Raw genomic sequence first — 26,072 nt, 5'->3', positions numbered from 1 at the left:
CAGAAATCATACCCAGACGGTCAATCTTTGACCAGTTCTGCAGTAAAGTATAAATTTCTATTCTTCTGGAATTGTTGTGGGTTGAGATGCTCTATGAGCCACACTTTTGTTAAATGTTTCATCATTTTATTGACTTTTGGCCATTTTGAATAAATGAATCCTTCTCTGTAGAAGCAGAAACTAGTCATTAGATATAAATTAGTAGCCTAGTTACTGGATGTAATACATATAGACATTATTATATAAAAGTGGTCAAATAAAAACATTGGTAAAATATCTTTAAAAGAATGTATATCTCAGAAGGACCCCGACAGAAGATGAATTATGAATAAAAAAATTTTTAAATCATTATTGTACAATCAAGTCATCATCTTATCATCTGCTCACAACCATGTTAGTCTTGTAATGAGCTACCATGGAGTGGCAGCAGCAGCACTTCTGTGTAAACCAAGTTTTCTGATACTGCAGCGCAATCCATTGAATAAAATTGTTGAATTAGAATTTAATATGACCATAGAATGTTTCAGGCCTTCTCAAATAAAGTTACTCTCTCAGAATATGTCAATCTGACCTCCAGAATGTACCAGACAGACCTTGATTGTAGTGCTTTTGTTGTGCAAAACATATTCTGAAGTTAGATTATAGATACACGCCTTGCAACCAACATCCAACTGTTAGATTACCATAACATCACTACAGGAACGTGCTATCTGTGACGCACGAACCTAAACAGTTGATCAGAAATGGTTACATACTTTATGATATCCAACAAGCATTTAAACATGAGATGTTTGGAAACAGGAACAGAACAGGACAGGACACACCAGAGGGACACACACACCAGAGGGGGCTCCTCTGACCGGCCCCTCGGGGTCCGTCATGAGCCCAGCGCTGCGAGTACTTTACCTGTGACCTGTGACCAGAATAAACTGCTTGTGAGACCAGACTGAAAACCTCCGTTGAGTTCTTGAGCTGCCAATATAAGAGCCGGACGAAAAAGTTTCTAACAAAATGATGTCTCAAAATGATATCCTTTCTTTTCAAAGAAGTTACCTGTTTGGCCTGTAACAGACTGAAATGAATGAGTTTGTGTTTCCTTTACTGGATATCTTCAGGGTTTACGGTATAAGTAATAATTCCAGTCATAATTCAGCTTGAAAGGGAACAATACTTTCTCCTCATTTGGAAATCAGTCCAAGAACTGATTTCCAGAACACGTGGAGCTTCTGATTTCCCAACGTACAGCGAGCACACATTTCTTCGTTACATTTAATACAATTGTCGAGAATACTCTGAATTAAAATGGGGTCGTTGAACAAGTGTAATGTAACTCCTGAGCAGTCATTTTTACCGTCACAGTGCACATCTGGTCTGGGTTTGGGTCAGATGGCATGTCTGGAGCAGACACACATGATTAAGAATGTACGACTGTCCTCTGACATGTGGACGTAGATCTTCCACTGTTTTAAATGTTTATTTTTTTCATTTGCATTGTTTTTGTTTCCCCATAGATGGATTTGTTGTCTCCAGTATTCTTTCTATCACCTGCAACACCAAGTAAGTACCATTTAGGTACCATATAAAATATGGTGTATATATATGGTAATATAATATATAAAATGGGCCAAAATAAAGTGAGGCAAATCTGACTGGTAACTGAATTTAGTCACGTCGGTACTAAAGTGTCCCTTTGTATGTTTCCGCCCGGACGGTTTAACAGACGAACCAAACACCTCAGCGAACCCACGTTTTCTGATTTATTTAATTCCGTTTTCTGTGAATGATTCTACGTCGCTGTGACGTACAGTTCTTTAGTCCGGACACAACAGGTTCAGTAGAAAGCAGGAACAGCAGCTACCAGGTGAGTGAAGCACCGTGAGGTCCTGTAGGCTCACAGGGGAGCAGTCTGTAGCTTCACAGGGGAGCAGTCTGTAGCTTCACAACAGTCTGTAGCTTCACAGCAGTCTGTAGCTTCACAGGGGAGCAGTCTGTAGCTTCACAGGGGAGCAGTCTGTAGCTTCACAACAGTCTGTAGCCTCACAACAGTCTGTAGCTTCACAGGGGAGCAGTCTGTAGCTTCACAGCAGTCTGTAGCCTCACAGGGGAGCAGTCTGTAGCTTCACAACAGTCTGTAGCTTCACAGGGGAGCAGTCTGTAGCTTCACAGCAGTCTGTAGCTTCACAGCAGTCCGTAGCTTCACAGCAGTCCGTAGCTTCACAGCAGTCCGTAGCCTCACAGGGGAGCAGTCTGTAGCTTCACAACAGTCTGTAGCCTCACAGGGGAGCAGTCTGTAGCCTCACAGCAGTCTGTACCCTCACAGCAGTCTGTAGCTTCACAGGGGAGCAGTCTGTAGCTTCACAACAGTCTGTAGCTTCACAGGGGAGCAGTCTGTAGCTTCACAGCAGTCTGTAGCTTCACAGCAGTCTGTACCCTCACAGCAGTCTGTAGCCTCACAGCAGTCTGACCCGTTCAAACTTTGCTCAAGTCATTTAGTTATTTTCAATTGACATTAAGCGACCAGCATGACACCAGAAGTGAGCTGTGAGAGGCAGGGTCAAGAAACCCAAGGTTTCCAAAGTGAACATCCACATATTGCAAATAAAAGATGAATGTATGAAATCATGATTTTGTAAAATACAAAACCAGACCTGTATAATTCAACAGTAGGCTAGGCCGCCTCTTTATCTGATCTTGATGTCCAGCTCCTACATAAGAGCTGCTTGAACAGTCTCAACAGTCCTGTGTGAGAGAAATGATCTACACCTTTAACATTTAAATGATCCTAAATTATTTGAATTCCTAATTTTTTGATGCTTATGCCGGAAGATATTGAGTTGAGCTCTCTCTTTCAGTCTTCGTCTTGAGTCATGCTCTTGGTGGACCCCGGTCTGTACATTGGCACTGCAGCTGACCTCAACGACAGCCGGGCATTGGCAGATGCAGCTGTCACTCACATCCTGTCTGTGGACTCTGTGGATCCCACCCCTTTGCTTCCTGCTGATGGGGGGTTCTGCAGGAAGTGGGTCAATGTTCTGGATGAGAACACCTCTGACCTCCTGAGTCACATGGATGACTGCTTCCTGTTCATTCAGGAGGCTGTGAATGGAGGCGGGGCCGCACTCGTTCACTGGTGAGGGAACGCCTTAGCCATTGATGTACTGATCGTTTGGTTATTGAACAGTAAGCCAGTCTGAAGAGTTGTGGACTCAGTGGGACAATTTCCTGTTGAAAAATAAACTAATATGCATCCAGTTTCTGGAACTAGATGAGATGTTAAAACAACCCTGTGTGTGTGTGTGTGTGTGTTTGTGGTTGTCAGCCAGGCCGGTCGGAGTCGCAGTGCCACCATCATTACTGCTTATCTAATGAGGAGATACCAGCTGGGCTTCACTGAGGCTTACCACAAACTGAAGCATGTCAAACGGGATGTACAGTAAGTGTATACAGTGTATAGTGAGCGTCATTGTGGGGGTCGACACTCCAAACACAGTGCGGAGTGTTAAGTTAAGGACACATGTAATTTTGACTATAAAACTATATATTTGATTGAAGATGTGATGTATTCTGATACAAGGGTACAAAACCCAAGGTCCTTTGTTTAATGAGGCTGGTTGAAACACCGTCCATGGTGAAACGCAAACACAATCTGTCAAACGTTCTATTAAATTAACACAAAGAGCGTTGATGGATAAAGTGGATAAGCTGCAAAACAAAGGAAGTCCAAGCTAAACAAAGCATCTGACTTAAAAAGACTTAAGGCAAGACAAAATATGGAACGAAGGTCCATTGTACTTTTGACAAATGTAATGCTCTGTGCAACGAAGCCAAGGAAGCTCACGAGTCTCTGTTACAATTGTTGCCTCCAGAAGAGAAAAGCAAAAGTGTTGGGTGTCTATGATTTTACTGGTGATGTAAATGAATGGTTGTCAAACACAGACATTTCAAAAGCTGGTGAAAAGGATGATGGAATGGAAAGTGAAGTAAAACACAGTGACAGTGTTTCCAATGTTGAAACAAATATTTCTAGCGAGCAATCGAGCTGAAAAAGTCACAGCAGTTCAAAAACCAGTAAATCCTCCTCCGCAGCAGCGCCGATTAAGCTTTAAAGGAGAAGAACGCTCTGGAGGAGCAAGCAGAGTCGTTGAGGATCAGAAAAGAGGCTGGAACTGGAAACAGAACAGCAGGTTCAGCTACTAACTCGGCAGGTTCAGCAGCCCCCAGTCAGCAAGCTTTCTCAGACACACAATCTAATGGAATGGAATCAGACTTTGAAAAAGGAGCAAGGTTAAAGGACACTTCCACCTCTCTCAGCCCTCATGCCAAAGAATATCAACCAACATCTGTGGTTTCAAGACAACAGTGGCCTATACATCAACAACATGCAGATCAGAGTGTCAACTAAAGTCAACTAAACCAAGCATCAAGTAAACCTCTCTTGGACCTTCAAGTGCAGCTCTTCAAAGGTCATTCAGTCTCAACTATCCCTTAAACTGTGTGCATTTCTTGAATAAATGCACCAGAGGGCAGCTAAGAGGGCTGTGGAGCCGTCAGCATGTGGCTCTGGACCGAGGCTCCGCTGGGCTGAAGGCCTGTGACAAGAACACTTTGGCGATGATGATGATCACTGCTGCTTCTATGGAGAAAGTCCTCATCTGGCCAGATGTGGAGCCTGAGGATGTTAAATCTCTTCAAGCCTCTGCGCTCTTTCTACGTGAGTGCTGCAGTGCAATGGAGGACATGCTGTACATCTTGGTATGCCAGCTAACGTGAGGACAGTGATTTTTAAGCTTCCATACAGGCTAAGAGAAGAATCTCTGCATGTGAGCTACTGGAAAGAAACAATTGCAGTTCCCAGATATTGACGCCTTTATTTACTTTGAAAAAGTAGTGAAAGAAGGCTGAGCTGAGACACAGCAGACAAAAGTGGACAGAAAAACTGAAGAAAAGGCTGTAACATATGTTGTAATTGTTTGAGGCTACAGAGGGAATTTTTTTTATTGATTTATTTTCATAGATTTATTGGTTCCATTGTGTAATTGAATTGTTTATAACTTCCTGCCATTAACGATTAGGGGCCAGTGTGTTTGAGCCATAATGTAGGCTTTCGTATGTCTTTATTTAAAATATGATGTGTACACATGCTGCTCGATTATTGACCACAGGGTGGTGCTTATAATGCACCACCCTGTGTGTGATACATGGAAAGCTGACAGTGTGTGTTACTGTGTGTTGATGCGTCTTGCTGGAAGAACTTATTTCATGCACCGAACACGTGTCCGGAACAAGTTATTAATGTATACGTTTCGTTGAAAGTCACTACAGATGTTATCATAACTACGAGACTCAGGACAGATGATTGACAGCTGGTGGGTGTGTTTCAGGGTGAACAGTGGGTTTGAGGAGCAGTTGTGTCTGTATGAGGCCATGCAGTGTGAAGTGGACACCTCCAGTCCTTTGTACAAACAGTACAGACTGACCAAGATCACCGAGAAGTACCCTGGTGACTGCACACACACACGCACAGAAAATCTTTGTTTGTTAAAAACGTAGCCAAGAGTGGCTAACTTGTGTTAGCTACTAATCTTAATGTTTTCTGACATGGATCATTATTTGTGTCTTGATTTCCAACAGTATTTTATTTGTGTGTGTGTGTGTGAGCAGAGTTGGCGCATGTTCCCAGGGAACTGTTTGCTGTTGACCCCGCCCACTCCACCTCCTCTGAAATGTCCTATCGCTGCAGGAAGTGCAGGTGAAAGATGGATTTTTTTTTTCTACTGGATAAGTCTCTCACACACACATCTGAAGTAGAGAGTCCGCCACATAGGAGAGGTGAAATTTGCAGTCGCCATATTGGAGAGGTCAAGATCTGTTGAATGTTCTTAAAGATTTCACATCCAAACAGCTTCACACGCAACACTGTACACAACATACAGTTAAAGGAGTTATTCAACATTTTAGAAAGTCCAGCTCCGTACTTAACCGTAACCTTCTCCTCTGCAGACGAACTCTGTTCCGTGGCTCAAGTGTTCTTGGTCACCCAGTAGGAGAAGGAGCGCCAGCCTTTAGTCACAAGAAGTCGAGTAACCTCAGTGGTAAGAACACAACTGTACTGTTATTCAGCTGAGCTAGCCCAGAGGATGTGAAACTGTGAGGTTTAACACACAGACAGACTCACCTGAGTAAACCAGGTCACCATAGGTGACTGACCGCTCCGACAAAGCTACTACGTAGACCTCAGGTTAAGCGAGTCCTTTGACATGGTCAGAATCACATTGTACAATTTGGATGAATGTGGATTCTGTGCTGACTTGAAGGTTTTAGTGTCTGATCAAAGAAATGTGTGTGTGTTTACTTGGGACACTTCTGTGGTTTTCCCACTTTGACAAATGAAAATGTCTGCTGGGGGGAAATGCTATTGCAATATTTACACACACTGAATGGGTGAATAGGTTTTTATAAGTCATGACAACATGTGTTGTTTAGGAGAAGTCCGATGTACGTCTTACTTCATAGAACCAGTGCAGTGGATGGAACAAGCTTTACTTGGAGTAATGGATGGGCAGGTAATGCATACATACATACACCCACACACACACATACACATACACAGGTCAGGTCATTGTTATTAACTGGTATAAAATATGCTGCCATGGATGTTTCAACCCTCACTAATTAAGTCAGCTTTTAAATAGAATCAAGTATGACAAGTATGAATGTAATTATGATAATCTGGACCTACACACATGCTTCTCTTTTCCTGTGTGTGTGTGTGTGTGTGTGTGTGTGTGTGTGTGTGTGTGTGTGTGTGTGTGTGTGTGTGTGTGTGTGTGTGTGTGTGTGTGTGTGTGTGTGTGTGTGTGTGTGTGTGTGTGTGTGTGTGTGTGTGTGTGTGTGTGTGTGTGTGTGTGTGTGTGTGTGTGTGTGTGTGTGTAGCTGCTGTGTCCTAAATGTAACTCTAAGCTGGGCTCATTTAGCTGGTGTGGTGATCAGTGCTCATGTGGTCGCTGGGTCACTCCTGCCTTCCAGCTGCATCGCAACAGAGTGGACGAGATCCGACACATACAGAAATAACATGCATGCATGCACACACACACACACAAAAACACACACTTGTACATAAATGAATGCAGTCTAGAGAAAGGCACACAGCTCATTAACACAGTCAAGCAAGAAGTATGACAGATTTTTTAAATGTTCCAAGACTAATGAGGTAGTAATGCAGTACAGGATGTTACTTATATATGAGAAAATGAAAAATATTTTGTTTCACTGCATGAGACGTGTGAAGTGTGAATCACAGGTAGAGCTTTAAATATTTAAAGGATGGCTGCAAACTAAAATATCAGACATTTTACAGAAATATCATTCAGTAATTTGATCAATCAATAGGTACAATATAATAAGAAAGAGATAAATTAATGTAAAGAAATATTCATTGCAGTCCTAATAACAGTGGTGAAACTGTTATCAGGACACTAACAGCTCACTAAAGCCTATATGCTAGCATTGCTTTAATGCATTCAGAAGATAGAAAAAGTGAATTTTATACCACAGCTAATATTCCAATACAAGGATCGCCTTAACATTCTTCCTGTTTTTTAAATCTGAGTGCAGGGCGGATGTCTGTTCTGTAATGTGCATCATGTAAATAAATGGAAAATGAAAGCACACTTTATATCTCAAAAAACAAGTCTGCTGCATTCTGTTCCTGGTAATTCTGTAAATTAAAGATTTACATGTAAAGAGTTTGAGTGACTTGATTTGTGATTTTTTACAGTTTGTTCTCTACCTGTTGATTTCCATTGACATTGTTTCCGTGGCACATCATTTTAACACATGACGTGCCACCACCACGGTGGTGATAAGAATTTGTGGATATATCACGTATTTCTGTGAGATCAGGCTCAAACTGTAGGTAATACCATTGAGCAGCAGGCCACAGTATGAACTTGGTTCTGTCCTGAGCCACCATCACACAAACCCTGAGGGCAGTTTTTGACAATGGTTCATCCTCAGATCTCACTTCACTAAGCATTTCGCTTGAAACACAAGAGGCCACTGAGTGTGTACGTTCTTACTGCAGTGGATGATATCAAGTGAGGTGATTCTACCAGCAGTGGACTGTAATATGTCTGACAGACATCTGGAAAACTGGACATGCACACTGGAAACTGGAAATGTGGTGTGGAAAGGAGGAGGAGCAAAAAGGGGCGACTGCCAACGAAAAGAGTGGCTTATGTAAAACAGGTGGAGAGAGGGTTTAAATAAGGTAAAGTGAAAATGTGTGAAAATGACAAGGAAAAAAAAAAAGAATGAGTGACAGAGAGGAGACTTGGTCAACTTTTCCATGCTCACAGAGCCCAGGAGATCAATCACCAGGGACTTCCCACATGCTGTGTGTGTGCATGTGCGTCTGACATGTGAGACCATGACTACATCCATCCATGTTCTCATCAGCAGCGATCTACCCTTTAGGAAGAAAAGGAAAGACCACTTGTTTCTGGGAGTCCAGTTCCACAGTGCTGAAGCAGTGTTGTATCTTTAAATTTGATCTCAAGAGGCTTCAGTATTCAAGTGTCCACTTCTGATAACTAACAAACTATAAAAGCAGCATGCACAAACATGGACAGCACGTTATGTGCTGCAAACTGCACGATCATTTTAAAGCATTGGTGTAAATCAGCCATCAAACAGTAACAAAGGTTATTAATAAGCTTGTGGGTATAGACATTCTATGCTGGGTAATGTCATATCTACAATGAAGCCAATCACAGACAGACCGAGGCTGGTGTTGGACTGCTTTGAATCATGTCTGCCTTCGACCACTTTAAAGCGTTTATGTCACAGTTACTTCTCCATAATAAAACAGAGTTAACTTAGTCATCGTCAGGTAATGAACGTCCACAGACTGAGCGAGTAATTGTTCTTATTTTACTGCAGACAAGCAGTAACAGCGAGCTTAGGATGGAGAGGGACCTGACTGTGCTTGGAGAGAGAATGAGATCAGATTAATATAGCAGATGTGTCCTGTTGCAGTCTGGACTAGTTAGTTAGCATCAGAAATAAGAAGAGATTGAATGTGAATGTCTGACGTGCTTGCTTTGTGTATTGTCTGCACCTGACGAGGAGACGGCTTTGATTGACCTGCTTCCTGTAACCAGATCCGATGAGGAGTTACAGGAACAAAGTAAAGGAATGACACCATGGAGGATGTGAGTCACAGTCAAACCCTCAAACCCCCAAACCCCGTGACTCTGCGGTTTCTGTGTCTGGGTTCATGGTGTTCTGGAAAGATCTGCTTCTCTCACCGGACTTAACAGAAAGGTCATTTTTACTAGCTTTGATTTCAGTCATTATTACAAAAAATGTGAAAGGTTTTGGCAGCAAACTTGGGAGTCTGTCAAAAGTAGAATATTTGCAGATTCATGCAACAACTCAGAGTTCTAAAATGAGCTATTTCTGTCTGTCTATTTCTCATTACGTTCTCAAACTGGCTGCAGATCGACATGGCAAACTAAATGTTTTTCCGTTGCATGTGCCTGAAATGTGATTTAACATCTTTTAGCCTCCAACTCTTTTATACTCCTTCATCTAATTTGTCAAGTTTTACATTTTGATAAGCTATCTGAGCTGCTTGTCATTTAGTCATGTTACTTTTATCACTGTGTATTAACCACAGCAACATTTTTTCTGTCAGCACGTTGCCTGTCTGTCCGTCTGAAGCCCTTAAAGTAACAAACCAGATGTTGAAATCTGGGGGACACATTAGCCCTCTTTCCTGTCTCCTTCTCCTGCTCTTCTCTTCTCTATTTCCTTCCCCCCTCCCTTATTTTCCACCACTTTTCTCCTCTTCCAAATCTGATTGCTATCTTTTCATCATCCTCTGCTTTCTTGTTTTTCCTCCCTACCAGCCCTGAGGGTCTGGCTGGAAGCTAAGGCAAGTCTCTGTATTTCATATTATGGGCACGTCAAAACCTATTCATTTTGAAGAGTGAAAAGAGAGTATCATTAACAGTATAGATTCTGCAGCTTGTTCCAGCTCTTCACTGAAGCTACATGATGCTTTCACTGAGTAAAATCTGCAAACCCACAATCTTCCAAAGTTAGTCTTTTTAGTGGAAAAACTCCACCAGACGAGGGAAAAGACACAGGTTGTAATAAAAACACTGTATCTTTGGAAGGTACCAACTTTTTGGGACTCAGACCGCTGAAGCTTCAGATAAACTTTGGAATGTATATTTTCACCGACCAAAAACTAAATTTCGGCCCCCATCACTGGAAGAAGATCTTTTAATGTCCAGGAAGAATGATTACAGCAAGTACCTGTTTCAGTGTACATTTTATTCTGAAAGGGGAACTCCACCAATTTGACACATCAAAGTCAGTTTGTGAAAAAGTCTGTCTAGGAAAAAAAAAGGTGTGACTCCAGATTTCTTACTCTTTGACCGTCAGGAAGGAGCATAAAATGTACGACATAATAAGTAGTCCAGAAAACACACGGAACCACTGGTACCACAGCAACTACTGGAGTTCTGGAGGTAGACAATTGTTCAAATCCTGTGAGAATGCTAACATGGACAGCAACCAGCGCCTGGACTGTTGAGCCTAATAAGGAAACTGGAGGTGAGTGAAACAAAGTTGTCGTCAGGTAAGCTGTTTATTGACTGGCATGTATCCCTCCAGAGACGCCATTCGTCATCGATGAAACATGTTGACGCAACAAATCTGAGGACTTCAGACTCAGTCCAGTCTGACTCAGTCTTTCCATCATCGTGCAGAAATCGTATTCGTTATCGGAGATATAGTTGTAATGTGTGTCCCCACTTTTAATATCAGGCTGACAGATAAATAAAAATAAAATGTGTTTTCATATTCTGTTGATCTCTTTGTTGTCCAGAAAAGCCCCACAAGCTCCCTGTAGTCTCACTTTGAGTTTTATGATCATATTTGTTATTCACTTCTCCACCTTTCCTGTGATCTCTGACATCTAACCTCTACATTCATCCCTATCATCCTCTCTCCTTTCCTCTGTGTCTCTTACCTTGGTGTCTTTTCCTTCCTTACTTTTTCCTCCCTCTTTTCTCTCTAAGCAAGGCCTGTTTTGTCTTTTCTTTCCTCACTTTCCACAGCCTTCTTTTGTAGATTTCTTGCCACCTTATTCCATCCACATCTACCTCTATATTTAAACACAGATTACCTCTGAAGGTCCCAAATCTCCACGATCTCTCTCTCTGCCTTTCTTTTTCTTTTTTTGCACAGATTTTTTGCTTGGTGGCAGTGAGGAATGCTGCCTTTAAACCAGACATTATGCAGTGTGTGTGTGTGTGTGTGTGTGTGTGCACGCGTGTGTGTGTGGTTGGCATGCATCAGACATTCAGACCAAGTGGTTTTAAGACTGACAGTTGAACAGAACACACACACACACACGCATTTTGAATCTTTTGGAGTTAAAATGAATGGGTGCCTTTCTTCTGCATCCTGCTAGGTGGTCAGTTGCCACACACATACACACACATTACACACAGACATCACCACATAAACATGATGGTTATATAACTTCTGGTTTCATCTCCAGAGGACCCAATCAGCTTTACTGGAACATTCCTGCTGTAATTGCGTTTGTAGTCAAAATGTTGTTTGTGTGTATTTTGGAGAAACCCTTTCTTTTCTACAGTCGATTTTTTTGTCCTATTCAACGGGAACTGTATCCTTATTTGCAGGTACTGCAAAAGCTCAGTGCAGGTAAGGCTGCATCTTTAAGGTAAGAAGCTAGTAATTATTTTGCAGGTAATATTTCCCTTGAAGTTTTCTGTGTGTCAGGTTGATTTCTGGAGAGTCCATTGACAGGCTGAAGTACTGGCACCAAGGGCTCATAAAGTAGTCCATGATGCAGAGCTATTAACTTCCCATGTGCACGCCAGCAATAAAAATATGTTATTTTAGTGCATTTTCATTCTGTTTTCAGTTGATGTGAACTGATCTGATGCCTAATGCTTGCTCATGGGGATTCTTAAATCCCCAATTTTGAATTCTTGAATGGTTGGCTCTCTCTCTTAACTGAGGAGTTAGACCTGCTCTTTATGGAAAGTGTCTTGAGATGACATTTGTTAAGAATCGGTGCTTTATGAGTAAAGATTGATTGATTGATCTGAAGGTCACTGGGCAATGCTGCACCAGACCAGAATGGAATGAAAACAAAGGCTCCCTGTGATGACGTCTTACACACAGTTATGAGACTTTATGTGAGGGTCTGGTGTGTGTTCTGAGAATTCCCAGTCAGAGATTTATTTTCTACCCTGACATCTTTCCAGCGACTCTGCTGCTTCCAGGAAAACTAAATCAACCCCAGAAATAATATCCACAGCAGGCAACATGCACAGGACTGAAGAGAAGGAAAGGGAGAAGGAGAAAGAGCTTGTTCACCTTGATCTTTTTGAAATATTTTATTATAAATTAACAAAACAAGACAAATTGCAAGTACAGCAGTTGAAATCAACCTTGTCTTGGGAATTTTCTTTTCCACAAGCAGAGTAGTGTGGAGAATGGTTTTAAATGAATGAAATTGTAAGGGAGATGAAGCACAGGACGGGAGTGACAGCAAATATGAAACATGCTATGCCGACATACGGTTAAAAAAAACATACAATATATACGTCGACCATATAGGAAAACAGTTTGTTCAATACACACTCTAAATAAAGGAATTATACTGATGTTAGATGCAACACTTACAGTAAAATATCTTCAGTCATTATCAGAATCAGTTTTCACTCTTTGGAATTGAACGTTGTTTCACACAAATCTGGTTCTACTTGACATTGTATTTCTGATATGACACTGTGACATTAGCTCACTGACCAGAGGTGTTGGAAAGCTTACAGATGTTTAGTGGCATATGCCTTAAAGGCACGTGTCATTTGATGCTGTGAATGCATGGTTTATGAATTCAACAGCAAAATGTATTCAGCGTTCTTAAGGGGAAACTTTTTCACATGACTGGTCAAATGTGATGCAGCAGAGGCCGAGATCCCAGATATATCCCAGTGTCAATTACTCCTGTCAGTACCCACACTTCACACCTTCATCTGAGCATGGACGTTATAAACAAGCTAGTAAGTGGATCTTTGTTGATTTGATTTTTTTTTTAATCACAAAAAATAATCATCTCAAAGATCTCAGAGGCTCTTAAATGTGTAACCTTGTAGGCTGTCTCAGACTCTCCCATAGCAGGATACCTTATACAGCAGTTTTCCCAAGTTGAATAGTTCTCTGTCTGATTTCTAACATTTTGGGATTATTGTGAGACCATCCTTTGTCATATTAAAGGGGAACTTACAAAGATCTTGTACAAACTAGATCAGTCCCACTTTACACGATAACGTCTAATACTCTAATTACTAATAATGTCTATTGCACAGCACTGAACTCAGTGAACATTATTTACAAAAAATAAACTTGATGTGAGGTTTGTATTTGGCCACAAAATCCAACACTAGAAGGAAGTTCTTCTGAAGAATAGAATGAACGGGGGAATTATTATCCTTTTTAGAATCATCTGTGTATGGTTCAATGCATACACAGGTATAGGAGCAGGTATACATAACACACTATGGTGTGTACAGATTTACATTCATTCATATGTACCGTAGGGATCTTTTCCAAATGTGAATATATTTCCACTTGTTTTCTGATTTTGCCTGTGAGTTAAGCGTTGCTCTTTCTGATAAATATTGACTTTGGTGTGTGTGGCAAAGCAGCAGCTAAGGGTTCTACAAAAACACCTTCAGTTAGACCAATCCACAGACATTTAGAAACAAATCATTCATAAAATATCTGATCACTTATTATCTTATTTCTTCTGTCCCCAGTTTTGCTTTGGCCTCCTGCTGGATACGCTGAATTACTGTAACTTATTCCAACTGTTTGTCCATTTGCAGTGCTAATAAGCAAAGACGACATCATATGTCATCTGATGTCCATCGTCCCATGCATAAAGTTTCTTGTCTAGCGGGCAGTAAGTCAGCTGGGAGGTGCGTGCATGCGTGTTCGTGAATGACAGGCTGGGCACAGTGTGTGTGAGTGTGTGTGTGTCGAAGGCGTATGTCACGTTAGCGTAGCGATGCTCCATACTGTCCACTGCATAAAGCACACCACAAACCAGGAAGATGTTTCCATAGCGACCACGCCGAAGACCCGTGCGGAAGCTCTGTATTTGTTGCAGGTCTCTGGGGCGGAGCTGGATGAGCAGGATCACTTCCTGGTGGAAGCCCTCCGTGTCCAGAGCAGGGTAGAGCAGCCACAGGCCGGACTCATCAACAGCAAACTCCACCTGGAAGATAGAATGTCTGTAACATCACTTATGGAGGAGCAAATATGCAAAACTCAAGAGCATTACTTTTATTATCTTCATGCATTAAAGCGACAAAATTCTGTATTTTTAGATAAACAATGGATGAAATGACACTTACAGCTCCCCTCAGCTCTACAGCGCCTTTTAGCGTCTTTCAGTTCATGGTTTTGGTTTTACAGCTCACACCTTTACTGTTTTGGTTCACTCTCACCACTCTGTGTCACTTTCAGCTACAGCAGACAGCTGTTTCCAGTGAAAAGTTCTTAAAACTCGTTGTAAGCTACCAACCCAGCACCAAGGAGCTCCACAGATAAAAATTAGCAACTGGCTTGGATCGCACCTGTAACTGAATGGTTACATTGCATCCCTCGAACACACAGACACAACCGTCTTTTGTCTGACTGTTGTTGTATGTCAGTTCCCTCTCTCTCTCTCTCCACATGTCCTATCTGCCTCTTCACTCTCACAAAAAATAAAGTTGTTGACTGGCTGGTGAACATAGTGGAGCATTAACCACCAGCTGGTGGTGACCAAATGTATTATAATGTTGTTCCATGTCTGCTGGAAGTGTAAATAAGTGTATAACGTGCACTATAGTTTTTATTTTATGTAATTTAATTTAACTCGCACTTTGGTTTTAATCTTTTTATCAATTTATCTGCTTATTTATTATCTGCTTATTTATTGTTGTATTCATGGTGGTGGTCACTTTTACTCACTTTTGCTGCTGTAGCACCAGAATTTCCCCTCGGGGATCAATAAAGTATTTCTATCTATCTATCTAAATAAGCATTTGCATGTCAGCTTGAAAGGTGATGTGTAATTGTGTTCACAGCTTGTTTCTGTTGCACCCAAGTGGCCCAAAAAAAAAAAAATCAGTTATAGCAGGTTTTCAAATGAACATTAGAGATCCATCAATATTCTATCAGTATGTTTATGCTTAAGATAAGATAAGATATTCCTTTATTAGTGCCACGACTTTGAAATTTGAAAAACGTATACAATAGCTTAGCCTAGCACAAAGACTCAAAGCAGGAGGAAAAAAATCATCAATCACTATCATTGTACCTCATAACCCATTGTGACCCAAACCCTTGTGACAGTTTGTCATTTTAGGACTAGTTACTGACATAAGTACTTTTAACAGTCTTGTAATTACAGTGACATTGCCAGGTTTGGTACCATTGTGGTTGTATAGAAACTTACTAAAAACTACAACCTGTGCTCACCAGCCATATTAAGCTTTAAAATGTGAATTGAACAAGGAACAAAACTACAAAAACATACGCAGTTGTTTCTACTCGACACCTTTTCCTTCCCGTTTCCTTTATAGACCTTTTATGACCCTTTTACGTCTCCCAGGTGTATATTCCAACCAGTAAATCACCATGCAGTGTTTCTTGTGCAGCTACCATGAGTCTTACTTCACTTTGTGTCCTCTGAGCTTGCTCCTCCAGTATAGCATCATGCAGTGTGGTCCAGGCAGCCACATATCTGTGTCTCAGGTCATATCTGATGACGTCCCTGCTGAAGGCACGGTTGTAGTAGAAAGCTCCATTAAACACAACGTGACCTGTTCCAGTGAAACTGTAGGGCAGCTTGTATGAATTACTTGCCTGACCTGAGCAGGAAGAACACACAGAAAACACACATGCGGCTGGTCAGGACTGCACATCAAGTTCTGATTCATCCATCCATTATGTATAGAAAATATTTTTCTACTAATATTTTTCTGGGAGAGAGCTGCCTTATCCAGTTGTAAATTCTGTCATGGAGGATGCAAAAAGTGAAAATATTTTAACTTTGGAGGGAAATACTGTCGTATTCTCTGCCGGCCACAATTCATATTAGTGGATCCACTAAAATGGTATCCAGTTTGCCTTCGACCATCTGCCTGAATCCCCTTCCCGAGGGCACATCAGCTCTGTCTGAGCCACATTAACTGAGTTTAGTTGCACCTCCACCATAAATATCACCAGTCTCTCAACTGTCCCTTAATATTACTTTTAGTTATTATTATTATTATTAGTCCAACATTGCTCTAGCCTGTGTGAGAGCAGTAGATACTGAGCACATTAGCAACACAACATGCTAACAGGCTAACCTGCCAAATTAACAGAAAAACAAAGTAAAACATTGACAAAATCACAGCTTCAAAGTCTGAACTCAGGCCACAGATGAGCGGTAACGACACATCCTTGTGCAATGTTGTCTAGAGAAAGACTGAAGGAGGCAGAGGAGTTGTTGTGCTGTGCCTGGAGCAGATGACTGCATAAAGAAATCCGAGCCTATCTGATGTAACCTAGCAGTCGGAATTCTCAGCTTTTGGCTCACAGCGATAACTTTTACATATGAAATCATTTGAAACTTTAGCCACGTTTAATATGAACATCTACACTGTAACATAACACATACAGTACCAGGCAAAAGTTTGGACACATCTTCTCATTCAATGATTTCTTTATTTTTTTTATCATTTTCTATATTGTAGATTAATATTGAAGACATGAAAACTATGAAGGAACACATTGAATTGCGTAGTAAACAAAAAGTGTTAAACAAACCACAGTTTTATATTTTAGACTCTTCAAAGTAGTCACCTTTTGCTTTGATGACAGCTGTGCACACTACTGGTATCCTCTCAGGCAGCTTCATGAAGTAGTCACCTGGGATGGTTTCTCTTAGCAATTGTTGGATGCTTTTCCTTGACTCTGCGGTCCAACTCATCCCAAACCATGTCAACTGAATTTGGGCTGGGTGATGCAGCACTCCATCACTCTCCATCTTGGTCAAATAGTTGTTACATAATCTCAAATTTGGACTCCTTAGGACCAAAATACAGATTTCCACTGGTCTAATGTCCATTCCTTGTGTTTCTTGGCCCAAGCAATTCTCTTCCTCTTGTTGTTCTTCCTCTGTAGTGGTTTCTTTGTAGTTTGACCACAAAAGCCTGATTCATACAGTCTGGCAACTCTAATGATTTCACCCTCTGCAGCAGAGGTAACTCTTGGTCTTCCTTTCCTGGGGGGTCCTCATGAGAGCTAGTTTCATCGTAGCACTTGATTCAAGTGCTGTCACAAAACAAAGTTCTTGACATTTTCTCGACTGACAGTCCATCATTACTTAAAGACATGAAGGTCAATTGTTTCTCTTTACTTAGTTGAGTAGTTCTCGCCATAATATGAATTAACAACCTAAGGGGTATTTTCTGTATAGAACTGTGCACCGATCCTACCTCTGCACAACACAAGTGATGCTCTCAAACACATTAAGAGGGAAAGAAATGCCACAAACTAACTGTTGACAAGGCATACGTGTTAACTGAAAACCATCCAGGTGACTATGTCATGAAGCTGACTGAGAGGATGCCAGTAGTGCGCACAGCTGTCATCAAAGCAAAAGGTGGCTACTTTGAAGAGTCTAAAATAGAAAACATATTCTTGTCAACATTTTTTTGTTCACTACATTATTCCATTTGTATTCCCTCATAATTTTGATGTCTTCAATATCACTCTACGATGTAGAAAATAATCAAAATAAAGAAAAACCATTGAATGAGAAGGTGTGTCCAAACTTTTGACTGGTACTGTGTGTAACTAACTGTGGTAGACAACAAAATCCTCTGTTTTTTGAGATAAATTGACTGTGTTTGTCTAGTGGTTCTGAAGCGAGCAAAGAGTAAGAGAGACTGGCTTCAGTTCCCAGTCAGGAGGGCTGTCTGATGGCAATTCAAAGTGGTAAAAATATTTGCACTTTACAGATCAGATTTAGATCAGATTAGATTTCATAATATTTCTTCACTTGTGTACAGCTGAGAAATATTTCACTGTCAGGTGTTTGAAAAGTACAAGACAAATCCTGTTTCAAGTCTATTTAAAACAAAACACAACTTAAATCAAAAAAGTGCTGAAGGCAACAGGACACACATGGACTGGAAGAAAACTGGGTGCTATCTAAATGTATTATAGTACTAATATAGTATACTATAGTAGTAGTAGCTCTGGCACATTCGTCTCAAGAAAATACAGTTAAACGATTCATGAGATCACTTAGGGAGTGTGGAACTGAGACTAATTGGGTCGAGAGGATCCATATGTTTTAAGAGATGGGTTTGTCTTTGTGAGGACACACACACACACACACACACACACACACACACACACACACACACACACACACACACACACACACACACACACACACACACACACACACACACACACACACACACACACACACACACACACACACACACACACACACACACACACACACACACACCTCCTATACCTGATTTAAGGGTGCTCAAGTCTCGAAACTCCAGGAGGTTGCTGCCATAGTGACCATTGGTAAGGTAGATGACGTTGCCATGTCCACGAGCATCTCTCATCCAGGCTCCATCACTAAGGCCATAAGTGTTCTGCTGGACTGGTTCAGAGATGCTGGCTACTGTGTCCTTACACACTGCTGTAAGAACACACACGTGAAATGTGACACTGAATCAAGACTGTGTATCATAATTAGCATTTGTTACTTTCTTTGAAAATATGTGCACTCACTACCGGATAAACTAGTGTATAACATGTATCTCTACCAGGCTTTTTTGTGGCCTTTGGTTGGTCAGCAGGGTTCTCCGTCCAGGTGAGTCGAGTTTTGGGTCCTGGTCGAGACACTACCGTGGGAGACGCATCGGTTGGTGGACCTATATTGGTGTCTGAGGCTGAGGTGGTATACTGCTTGATGTGCAGGGTACGCGCAATAGTAGCTGTAGTTTGTTCTGAAGTAGTTACCAGTTTTCTTGTCGGCGGCTTTGGAGTTGTTGGTATGTTAGTGATTAATTCAGTTGTTGGTTTGGTGGTGGTGGGAGCTGGAGTGGTTGTAGTTGTGGTTTGTTGGGTGCTTGTCTGGGGAGCTGTTGGTTGCTGGGTGGCTGCAGGCCTGCTGGGTCTCCTTGGTAGGTCCAGAAAGCTTACTTTTGAGCTCACAGGGGTTGAAGGTGCTGGACTCCTGGTTGAGACTGTCCTTGTAGTTGGAAGATGATCAGAGATCACTAAGTCCACTGAAGCACTCGCAGTCTGAGCAGCTAAATAAGAAAAGGAGAGATACGGGAGGAGAACAGTTCCATGTTGAATTATTTAGATTCCTGCCAGTTCTTCCTGCAAGAACTGCCAATTCACACTGAACACTATTTATTATTATGAGTTAGTCACATCCTATTTCTGGTACAAATATTACTTTGTTTAAGTTTTGCAGTGAATTAGGGTTAGCATACTGTATTTTTCAGAAGATCGTTGAATGTGCCAAGACCTGCTCTCATTTTCTTCGTGAGGTTATAGATACACTAAACACTCAGAACTAGAACACATTCATAACTTCAAAGTAGTTACAGTCAATAGTTTATACTAACAACACATCAGATGGCTACTTGTAAGTAAAAGGGGTAGCTCATAGTGAAGAATCCACCCACTACTGATGTCAACTCCACAAAGCATGTTAGTTAGTGTAATGTTACAGATGCTAACAGTAGTCCAGTTAGACCTTAAAGCTAAAAACAAAGATCAGCTGGGCTGACCACACACTGGCTGATAACTTTTACTTTGTTCACGACCCTGCTGATTGCCTCCGGTGTGCCTAATCCAGGGTTTCTTCTCAAGCAAAGACAGAAAAGTTTAGTTGAATGGTTGTTCAGTTGTAATGATTGTGGTGTTGCTATGCTGTCATTCATGGCCTTTCATTATGTTCCTCTCCGATTGAGTCAAGTGTGACACTGGTTTTAGGCTTTACATTTTTTAGGCATACCTCATGACCTCATGGCCGTATGCCTCCACCAACCTCTCAAGTTGCAGTTTGCATCCACACCTGTCCAGACTCATATAGGTAGTGAATACTTTAAATGAAATAGACTGTGCTTGTATTGCAACTTTCTAGGTCTCACATTGGTGACAGGGGCTACCATGGAAGGTCTGGACCCAGCTTTCAGCTACCATTGGTCAGTGTGTGGTACATGACCCATGACATCCTCAGGTCTGAGGAGGCCTTAGTGAGGCATCTGCCTTAGCCGCTCGGTGCCACTCACGTCACCGCCATGAAGAAGAATAGAATCACAACCTTTTTTCATAGCTGGTTCATCCTTCACCAGCTATGAAAGCAGCATGCCAAAGCTCTCTCTTTCCCTCCAAGGACTGCTTACAGCAACCTTAACTGGGCATACATAGCATGGGATAATTGTGCACATGGCTAAGCCACTGTTTAACCTTGCTAATAAACATATATGAATTTGCTTTATTACTATTCAGTGAGTTTGATTGTGGGCAGCATGGTGGTGCCGTGGTTAGCACTGTTGCCTCACAGCAAGAAAGTCCAGGGTTCAAATCCCAGTTTGAACTCGGGGTCTTTCTGTGTGGAGTTTGCATGTTCTCCCCATGCTAGCGTGGGTTCTCTCCGGGTACTCCGACTTCCTCCCACAATCCAAAGACATGCACATTAGGTTAATTGGTAACTCTAAATTGTCCGTAGGTGTGAGTGTGAGAGTGAATGGTTGTCTGTCTCTGTATGTGGCCCTGTGATTGGCTGGCGACCAGTCCAGGGTGTACCCCGCCTCTCGCCCAATGTCAGCTGGGATAGGCTCCAGCTCCCCCGCGACCCTGACGGATAAGTGGTATAGAAAATGAGATGAGATGAGATGAGAGTTTGATTGTTGTGATGTGTTGTTTAGCCACACCACTAAGCTGATGTTAGTTCTGCTTTACAGACGCACAAGAACCACATGCAAACTAACCATCTTTTTCTAACCGTTACACCGTTATACCTACACATTCACATACAGCTACATATTGGTACATTGGCCTCATCCTCCACCAAGAGACACAGCTAACAGACATGGTTTCCTTGTCTGTAGGTATCTTGGATTTGGGCTTCTAGCCTGACCTCCTATGCATATTAATACGTACACACACACACATATATGCACTCTCTCCCTATTGCTCTTTAGGTAGGAATATTTACTTACAAAGCGTAAGTTTTGTGTGTTTTGACTTTTGCTAGTGTTGATAAATGCTATTTAATATACATGCTGTTCTCTTTAAAATTGTACTAAAAAGAACTCTGCCAAGAACTCCAAAAATCCTTCAACTTTATCAGCTATCTATACGGTTGTAGTTGTTAAAATTAATTAGAAGTTCCAATAACTGTTAGCTCCAAATTCATAGTTTAGTATATCTAACTTAGACCTAGACCTAGACTTTATTGTCATTCAGGTATGCAACAAGAAAAAAAACACAACAGAACAAAATTTCGTTGCATTGGCTCGGCACAGTATTAAAATATAATTAAAAATGCAAGTGATATATATATATATATATATACATACATACACATATATACAGTGATTATATAAATACACTGTTGCCCATAAAGTTGGAATAAAATGTCTTTTACCTCTTCTCATGAAATGATTGTGACAATGTGATTTATTCTTGTATATCTATTTATTCTGTATATCTTCTCAACTTTATTGATCAAACTCTTCCAAACATATCACAGTGAAACTTAAACCACAATGAACCTTTGCAAACTGTGTATTCAGGGTTTAACAAAATGGGGGTATTGAACAATTATTCCAACTTTATGGGCAACAGTGTATATATACAGCAGGAATTGAAATATACAACAGTAGTTAAAAAGACTGACAAGAAGAAATAGCCAGTTTAACTGCCTCAGAGACAGTGCCTTGATGTGGACTTACATTAAGTCCTATTAATTGAGATAATTAATTGAAATTAATCATCTCTAACAATTATTGATTATTTCTGATTTAAAATTAAATTTAAACTTATACTCACAATTCGCATATGAATTAGTACGATGTCTTGGTCTAAAAACGTTTTTCCTGACCTAAGAATTTGATGTTCAAAGGTTAATTAGTTCATCCTTGAGTCCAAATGGACGTTTGTTCCAAATATAATAAAAGACCCTCCAGGCGTTTTTGAGACATCACATTCACAACAACGGGATGAATGGGCAGACAAACAACATTTTAAAACATATTGCCTGCAGCCATGATTGTTGCAGGCGTAAAAATAATCATGCAAACTGTCCACAAAAAAACAGTCATGACTGGACAGGAGGGGAATACTTCAGGCTGTTTGTATCAATCATAAGGGTACATTAAACTTACTTCTCTTTCCTGTCCCTTTCTGCTCATCCTCTTCTTTGTAGATTTCCTCCTCTGCCTTGTAAAAGGTCACACCCTTGATGACCATGATGTTCTTGTCTTTGATTGGCTTTTGAGTTCCTGTCTTATTCCTGGTGGGCTGTTCCAGACCATTTTGCGGTTGGTTCTTCTTGGGCTGACCTTCATAATTCTTCTGCAACAGGACAAGCAAAGTTCAGTCTAATCTGTGAGGAATATGGGGTTTTCAGTTGAGATAACAATATTTTTGGACAGCAGGTAAGCTGGAGTCTGTCTTCACTTCACTCGCTGATATGTCAGACACACATTTCCAGTACCTGCTTGTTGGCGTAAGCAGCTTCTCCAGTTTTCTGTCCTGCACGCTGCAAATCATTCACTTTTTGTTTCTGCTTCTCTCTCTCCTTTTCTTTTGCCCTTTCCTTCACACGTTGTTTCTCTCTCGCTCTCACAGTGGAATTGTGGATAAAAGCCTGAAGTGCACAGACAATGTGACATTACAGTCCAAGATTCACAGTGGCATTATCAGAAACTAGGTACACGTATGGAATATACAGACGGGTGACAAATTGAGATAGAAACCTGAATGGATGAGTGGAGAAATAGAACTGCTGATTCTACCATACAGAGCCCAAGGATTTGCTGAATAGTTTGATGAGTATGAAACTGAGGCATATGTATAGGCAACTATAGGCATATGCTGTGGCCTTTACTGTCACCAGATGTCAACTCAATTGAACACCCATGGGAGATTTTAGAGCAACGTGAATCTAGTGTTCGAGCTTACAAAGCTTGAGCACAAAGACGATCTGGTATTCAAGCATATTTTTGCATATTTTCTCTTTTTAGTGATTGAAAGAAGGAAATGTTGAAAGAAAAAAACTTTAATCTGCAGCAAAATACACAAAGTTTACTAACGGCTCTGCCAGTACACATTAAATGCTGCAAGAAATATTACTGGAAGTGTGCTGGACTGATCTATTGCAAAGGTTGTCAAACTATGGGGCGGCCCCGTCTTGAAATTTTGACTGACCTTCATGTCTTAAAGTAATGATTGGCTGTTGTTTCTCTTCACTTAGTTGAGAGGGTTCTTGCCATAATGTGGATTAGAAGAGTAGTTCTTTGTATAGAACTGTGCAGCAACCCTACCCTCCTCACAACACAAGTGATGGTCTCAAACACATTAAGGCAAGAGAGTCCACAAATTAACTGTTGACAAGGCACACGTGTGAACCGAAAACAATTCCAGGTGACGACCTCATGAGGCTGACTGAGAGGATGCCAAGAATGTCCAAAGCTGTCGTCAAAGCAAAAGGCTACTTTGAAGAATCTAAAATATAGAACATTATTCTGGTTTGTTTAACACTTTTTTTGTTACTCCTGCATGCGTTCCTTCATAGTTTTGATGTCTTCAATATCAATCTACGGTGTAAAAAAATGAAAAACCATTGAATGAGAAGGATGAGAAACCTTTGACTGGTACTATACATCCATAGATACATGGCAACTGAACGTATTGCTCTGGTCCTGAAAATGAAAATGACGTGAAAGATGTACATTATGTAACTAAGTTGTGGGTAAAAACCCAGAGTCATACCAAAGTACGTATAACAGATTGGTACATGTGCATGTGTGTGTCTAGGTCTGTGTGTGCTTACCTTCTCCATGTTGTCCATCCTGGTCAGTAGCCTCGTGGTGACAGAGTGGAGCTTTAACAAATCCAGTCCGTAAAGAGAGCTCTCCAACAACTCAATGATAGTTGCTAGCTAAACGGCATAAAGCAAAATCGCATAGATAAAAGATGAGAGAGAATTTGTCCTCAGTAACCAACAGCCAAAAACAGTGAAGGCGTGTGTGTGTTTCTACCTTAATGTCGTCTTTGCTGGCCTCCTGTAGTTTTTTAAACCTGTAATCTGCCTCACAGGGGTTTACAGCTGAAGGTGGAGCCATGCACACACACTTCTTGCAGTCTGTTCCCTTGGTAACAGTTTCCACTGTGTAAAAATCTTGCCCGGACTGTGATGCTGGCTCACTGTCATGGATACGGCTACAGTCAGAGCGTTTGATTGCGTGAACAATACAGCGACACACACAGTCGGACCCTGATGACACAGTCTTCACTTTGTCGTAATCACCCAGCAACTGAAAGAGAGGGAGTGAGCTTTTTGTTTCGTTTGTATTGGGGTTTTTTTCCTCTCATTATCTTTGGCAGCTTAAGGGAAACTTTTCAGGAATAATACACTTAACTTTAATGTGAATGTATAATTGTTACTCTATCAGTCTATTAGTAGTTAACTATGAAGCAGAAATACTTGAATGAAAATAAAAAAAAAAGAATTGCAGCATGTGTGATGATCTGCAGCTGCAGCAGTGACAAGCTGCAGGACAGCCTTTTATAAACAGGCACTTTTTAGGGTTCGACAGTTTAAAGGATAATACATAACCAAACACCACAAGGATGCAAGCCACAGACAGACACACACACACACACACACTCAAAACACATCCTGAGTGACAAACTGTGAGGTTTGGAGTGAGACAAATAAACAAACTTTTGCAAGTAAAATCTGTGTGTCTAGCACAATCACTTCATCTCAATTTGAGATTGGAAATGAGAAATGTAAGATCTGCAGTTTCAAAGCCACCAGAAAGTCCAGCTGTTCTGAATCCTCATGGGCTTTTCACTTAATGCCGTGCTTGGAAAATAGCCCTCATTTCACTGAGTGACCACTGATGTGATGTGACACAGAAGGCACATGCAAATCAAGCGTTAATAATAATCAGGATTGTTTTCTTTTCATCATCAGCGTTACTTTTTGTGATCTATCCACACAGAACTTCATCTATGGCCGAATAGATGAGCAGCACACCAACCTGGCTGAGGAGGTTCTCTTCATTGTCCAGTTCCTCGTCGGGAGGCCGAACTCCCCCCTCCGCACCCACACCTCCGGGGTCTCTCCTGGGGGACTGCCGCAGCCCTTCCTCCTCTGCCCCGGAGCGGACGCTCTTGTCCGGTTTCCCGGTGCTGAGAGCATCACGGGCCCTCACGGCACAGCACAGAATCAGCAGCGACACCCGGAGCCACATTCCTCCTCAGCACCACAAGAAAGTAGTGCCTGCTGGTGACAAAGGTAGAGGGAGCCAAGAATGCCTGAGTAGGTCCTGTCTGAAGAAGCTCCAGGCTACTGCTATAAAAAAAATAGGTGTCCAGCTTCCAAATGCTTAAATGCGACGGTCCAAAGGTATTAAAGGATCATTAACAATTAAAGAGCAAGTTAGGAGTTATTCACGTTTAAAACACCGGAGAGGACAGACCATCACACCGACATCACTCCGGTCTAACTGGCTGTGGGTGTGTATGTGTGTGTGTGTGTGTGTGTGGGAGAGGGAGAGGGAGAGAGAGAGAGAGAGAGAGAGAGAGAGAGAGCCCTGGCCGTAAATGAGGAAAAGTAATGTAATCTCAAATTCCAATTTGTAAAATATTTGATGGTGTCATCCAAGTAGAAGTGTTTCCGTGTGTGTGTGTGTGTGTGT

At 41.4% G+C, this 26,072-nt stretch overlaps 2 protein-coding genes across 2 annotated transcripts; one reads left to right on the top strand and one right to left on the bottom strand.

Moving 5' to 3' along the window:
- The first annotated feature begins 2,855 nt into the window (after nucleotides 1-2,855).
- dusp12 (dual specificity phosphatase 12) lies at nucleotides 2,856-7,706 on the top strand. Its single transcript, XM_070845383.1, has 7 exons — nucleotides 2,856-3,130; nucleotides 3,320-3,433; nucleotides 5,382-5,500; nucleotides 5,662-5,749; nucleotides 6,001-6,092; nucleotides 6,484-6,563; nucleotides 6,934-7,706. The coding sequence occupies exons 1-7, from the start codon at nucleotides 2,868-2,870 to the stop codon at nucleotides 7,069-7,071; spliced, it is 894 nt and encodes a 297-aa protein (XP_070701484.1). The 5' UTR covers nucleotides 2,856-2,867; the 3' UTR covers nucleotides 7,072-7,706.
- Nucleotides 7,707-13,647: 5,941 nt separating this feature from the next.
- On the bottom strand, nucleotides 13,648-25,625 carry olfml2bb (olfactomedin-like 2Bb). The gene is made up of 9 exons (XM_070844921.1): nucleotides 25,413-25,625; nucleotides 24,405-24,680; nucleotides 24,197-24,304; nucleotides 22,859-23,011; nucleotides 22,527-22,716; nucleotides 18,945-19,433; nucleotides 18,641-18,817; nucleotides 15,775-15,971; nucleotides 13,648-14,329 (listed from the first exon to the last, which is right to left on the bottom strand). Exons 1-9 carry the CDS (start codon nucleotides 25,623-25,625, stop codon nucleotides 13,940-13,942), a joined length of 2,193 nt encoding a protein of 730 aa, XP_070701022.1. The 3' UTR covers nucleotides 13,648-13,939.
- Between the last annotated feature and the right edge of the window lie 447 nt (nucleotides 25,626-26,072).

The sequence above is a fragment of the Pempheris klunzingeri genome, chromosome 15 (genome assembly GCF_042242105.1).
Source record: "Pempheris klunzingeri isolate RE-2024b chromosome 15, fPemKlu1.hap1, whole genome shotgun sequence".
Lineage (NCBI taxonomy): Eukaryota > Metazoa > Chordata > Actinopteri > Acropomatiformes > Pempheridae > Pempheris > Pempheris klunzingeri.
This window is presented reverse-complemented; position numbering and strand designations above follow the sequence as displayed.

Coding starts and splice junctions, on each gene's coding strand:
- dusp12 (XM_070845383.1), top strand. CDS start 2,868: ATGCTCTTGGTGGACCCCGGTCTGTACATTGGCACTGCAGCTGACCTC. Junction 3,131..3,319: donor GGGGCCGCACTCGTTCACTG/GTGAGGGAACGC, acceptor TGTGGTTGTCAG/CCAGGCCGGTCGGAGTCGCA. Junction 3,434..5,381: donor CATGTCAAACGGGATGTACA/GTAAGTGTATAC, acceptor GGTGTGTTTCAG/GGTGAACAGTGGGTTTGAGG.
- olfml2bb (XM_070844921.1), bottom strand. CDS start 25,625: ATGTGGCTCCGGGTGTCGCTGCTGATTCTGTGCTGTGCCGTGAGGGCC. Junction 24,681..25,412: donor AAGAGAACCTCCTCAGCCAG/GTTGGTGTGCTG, acceptor CCTCTCTTTCAG/TTGCTGGGTGATTACGACAA. Junction 14,330..15,774: donor CTCAGAGGACACAAAGTGAA/GTAAGACTCATG, acceptor TCTATCTTCCAG/GTGGAGTTTGCTGTTGATGA.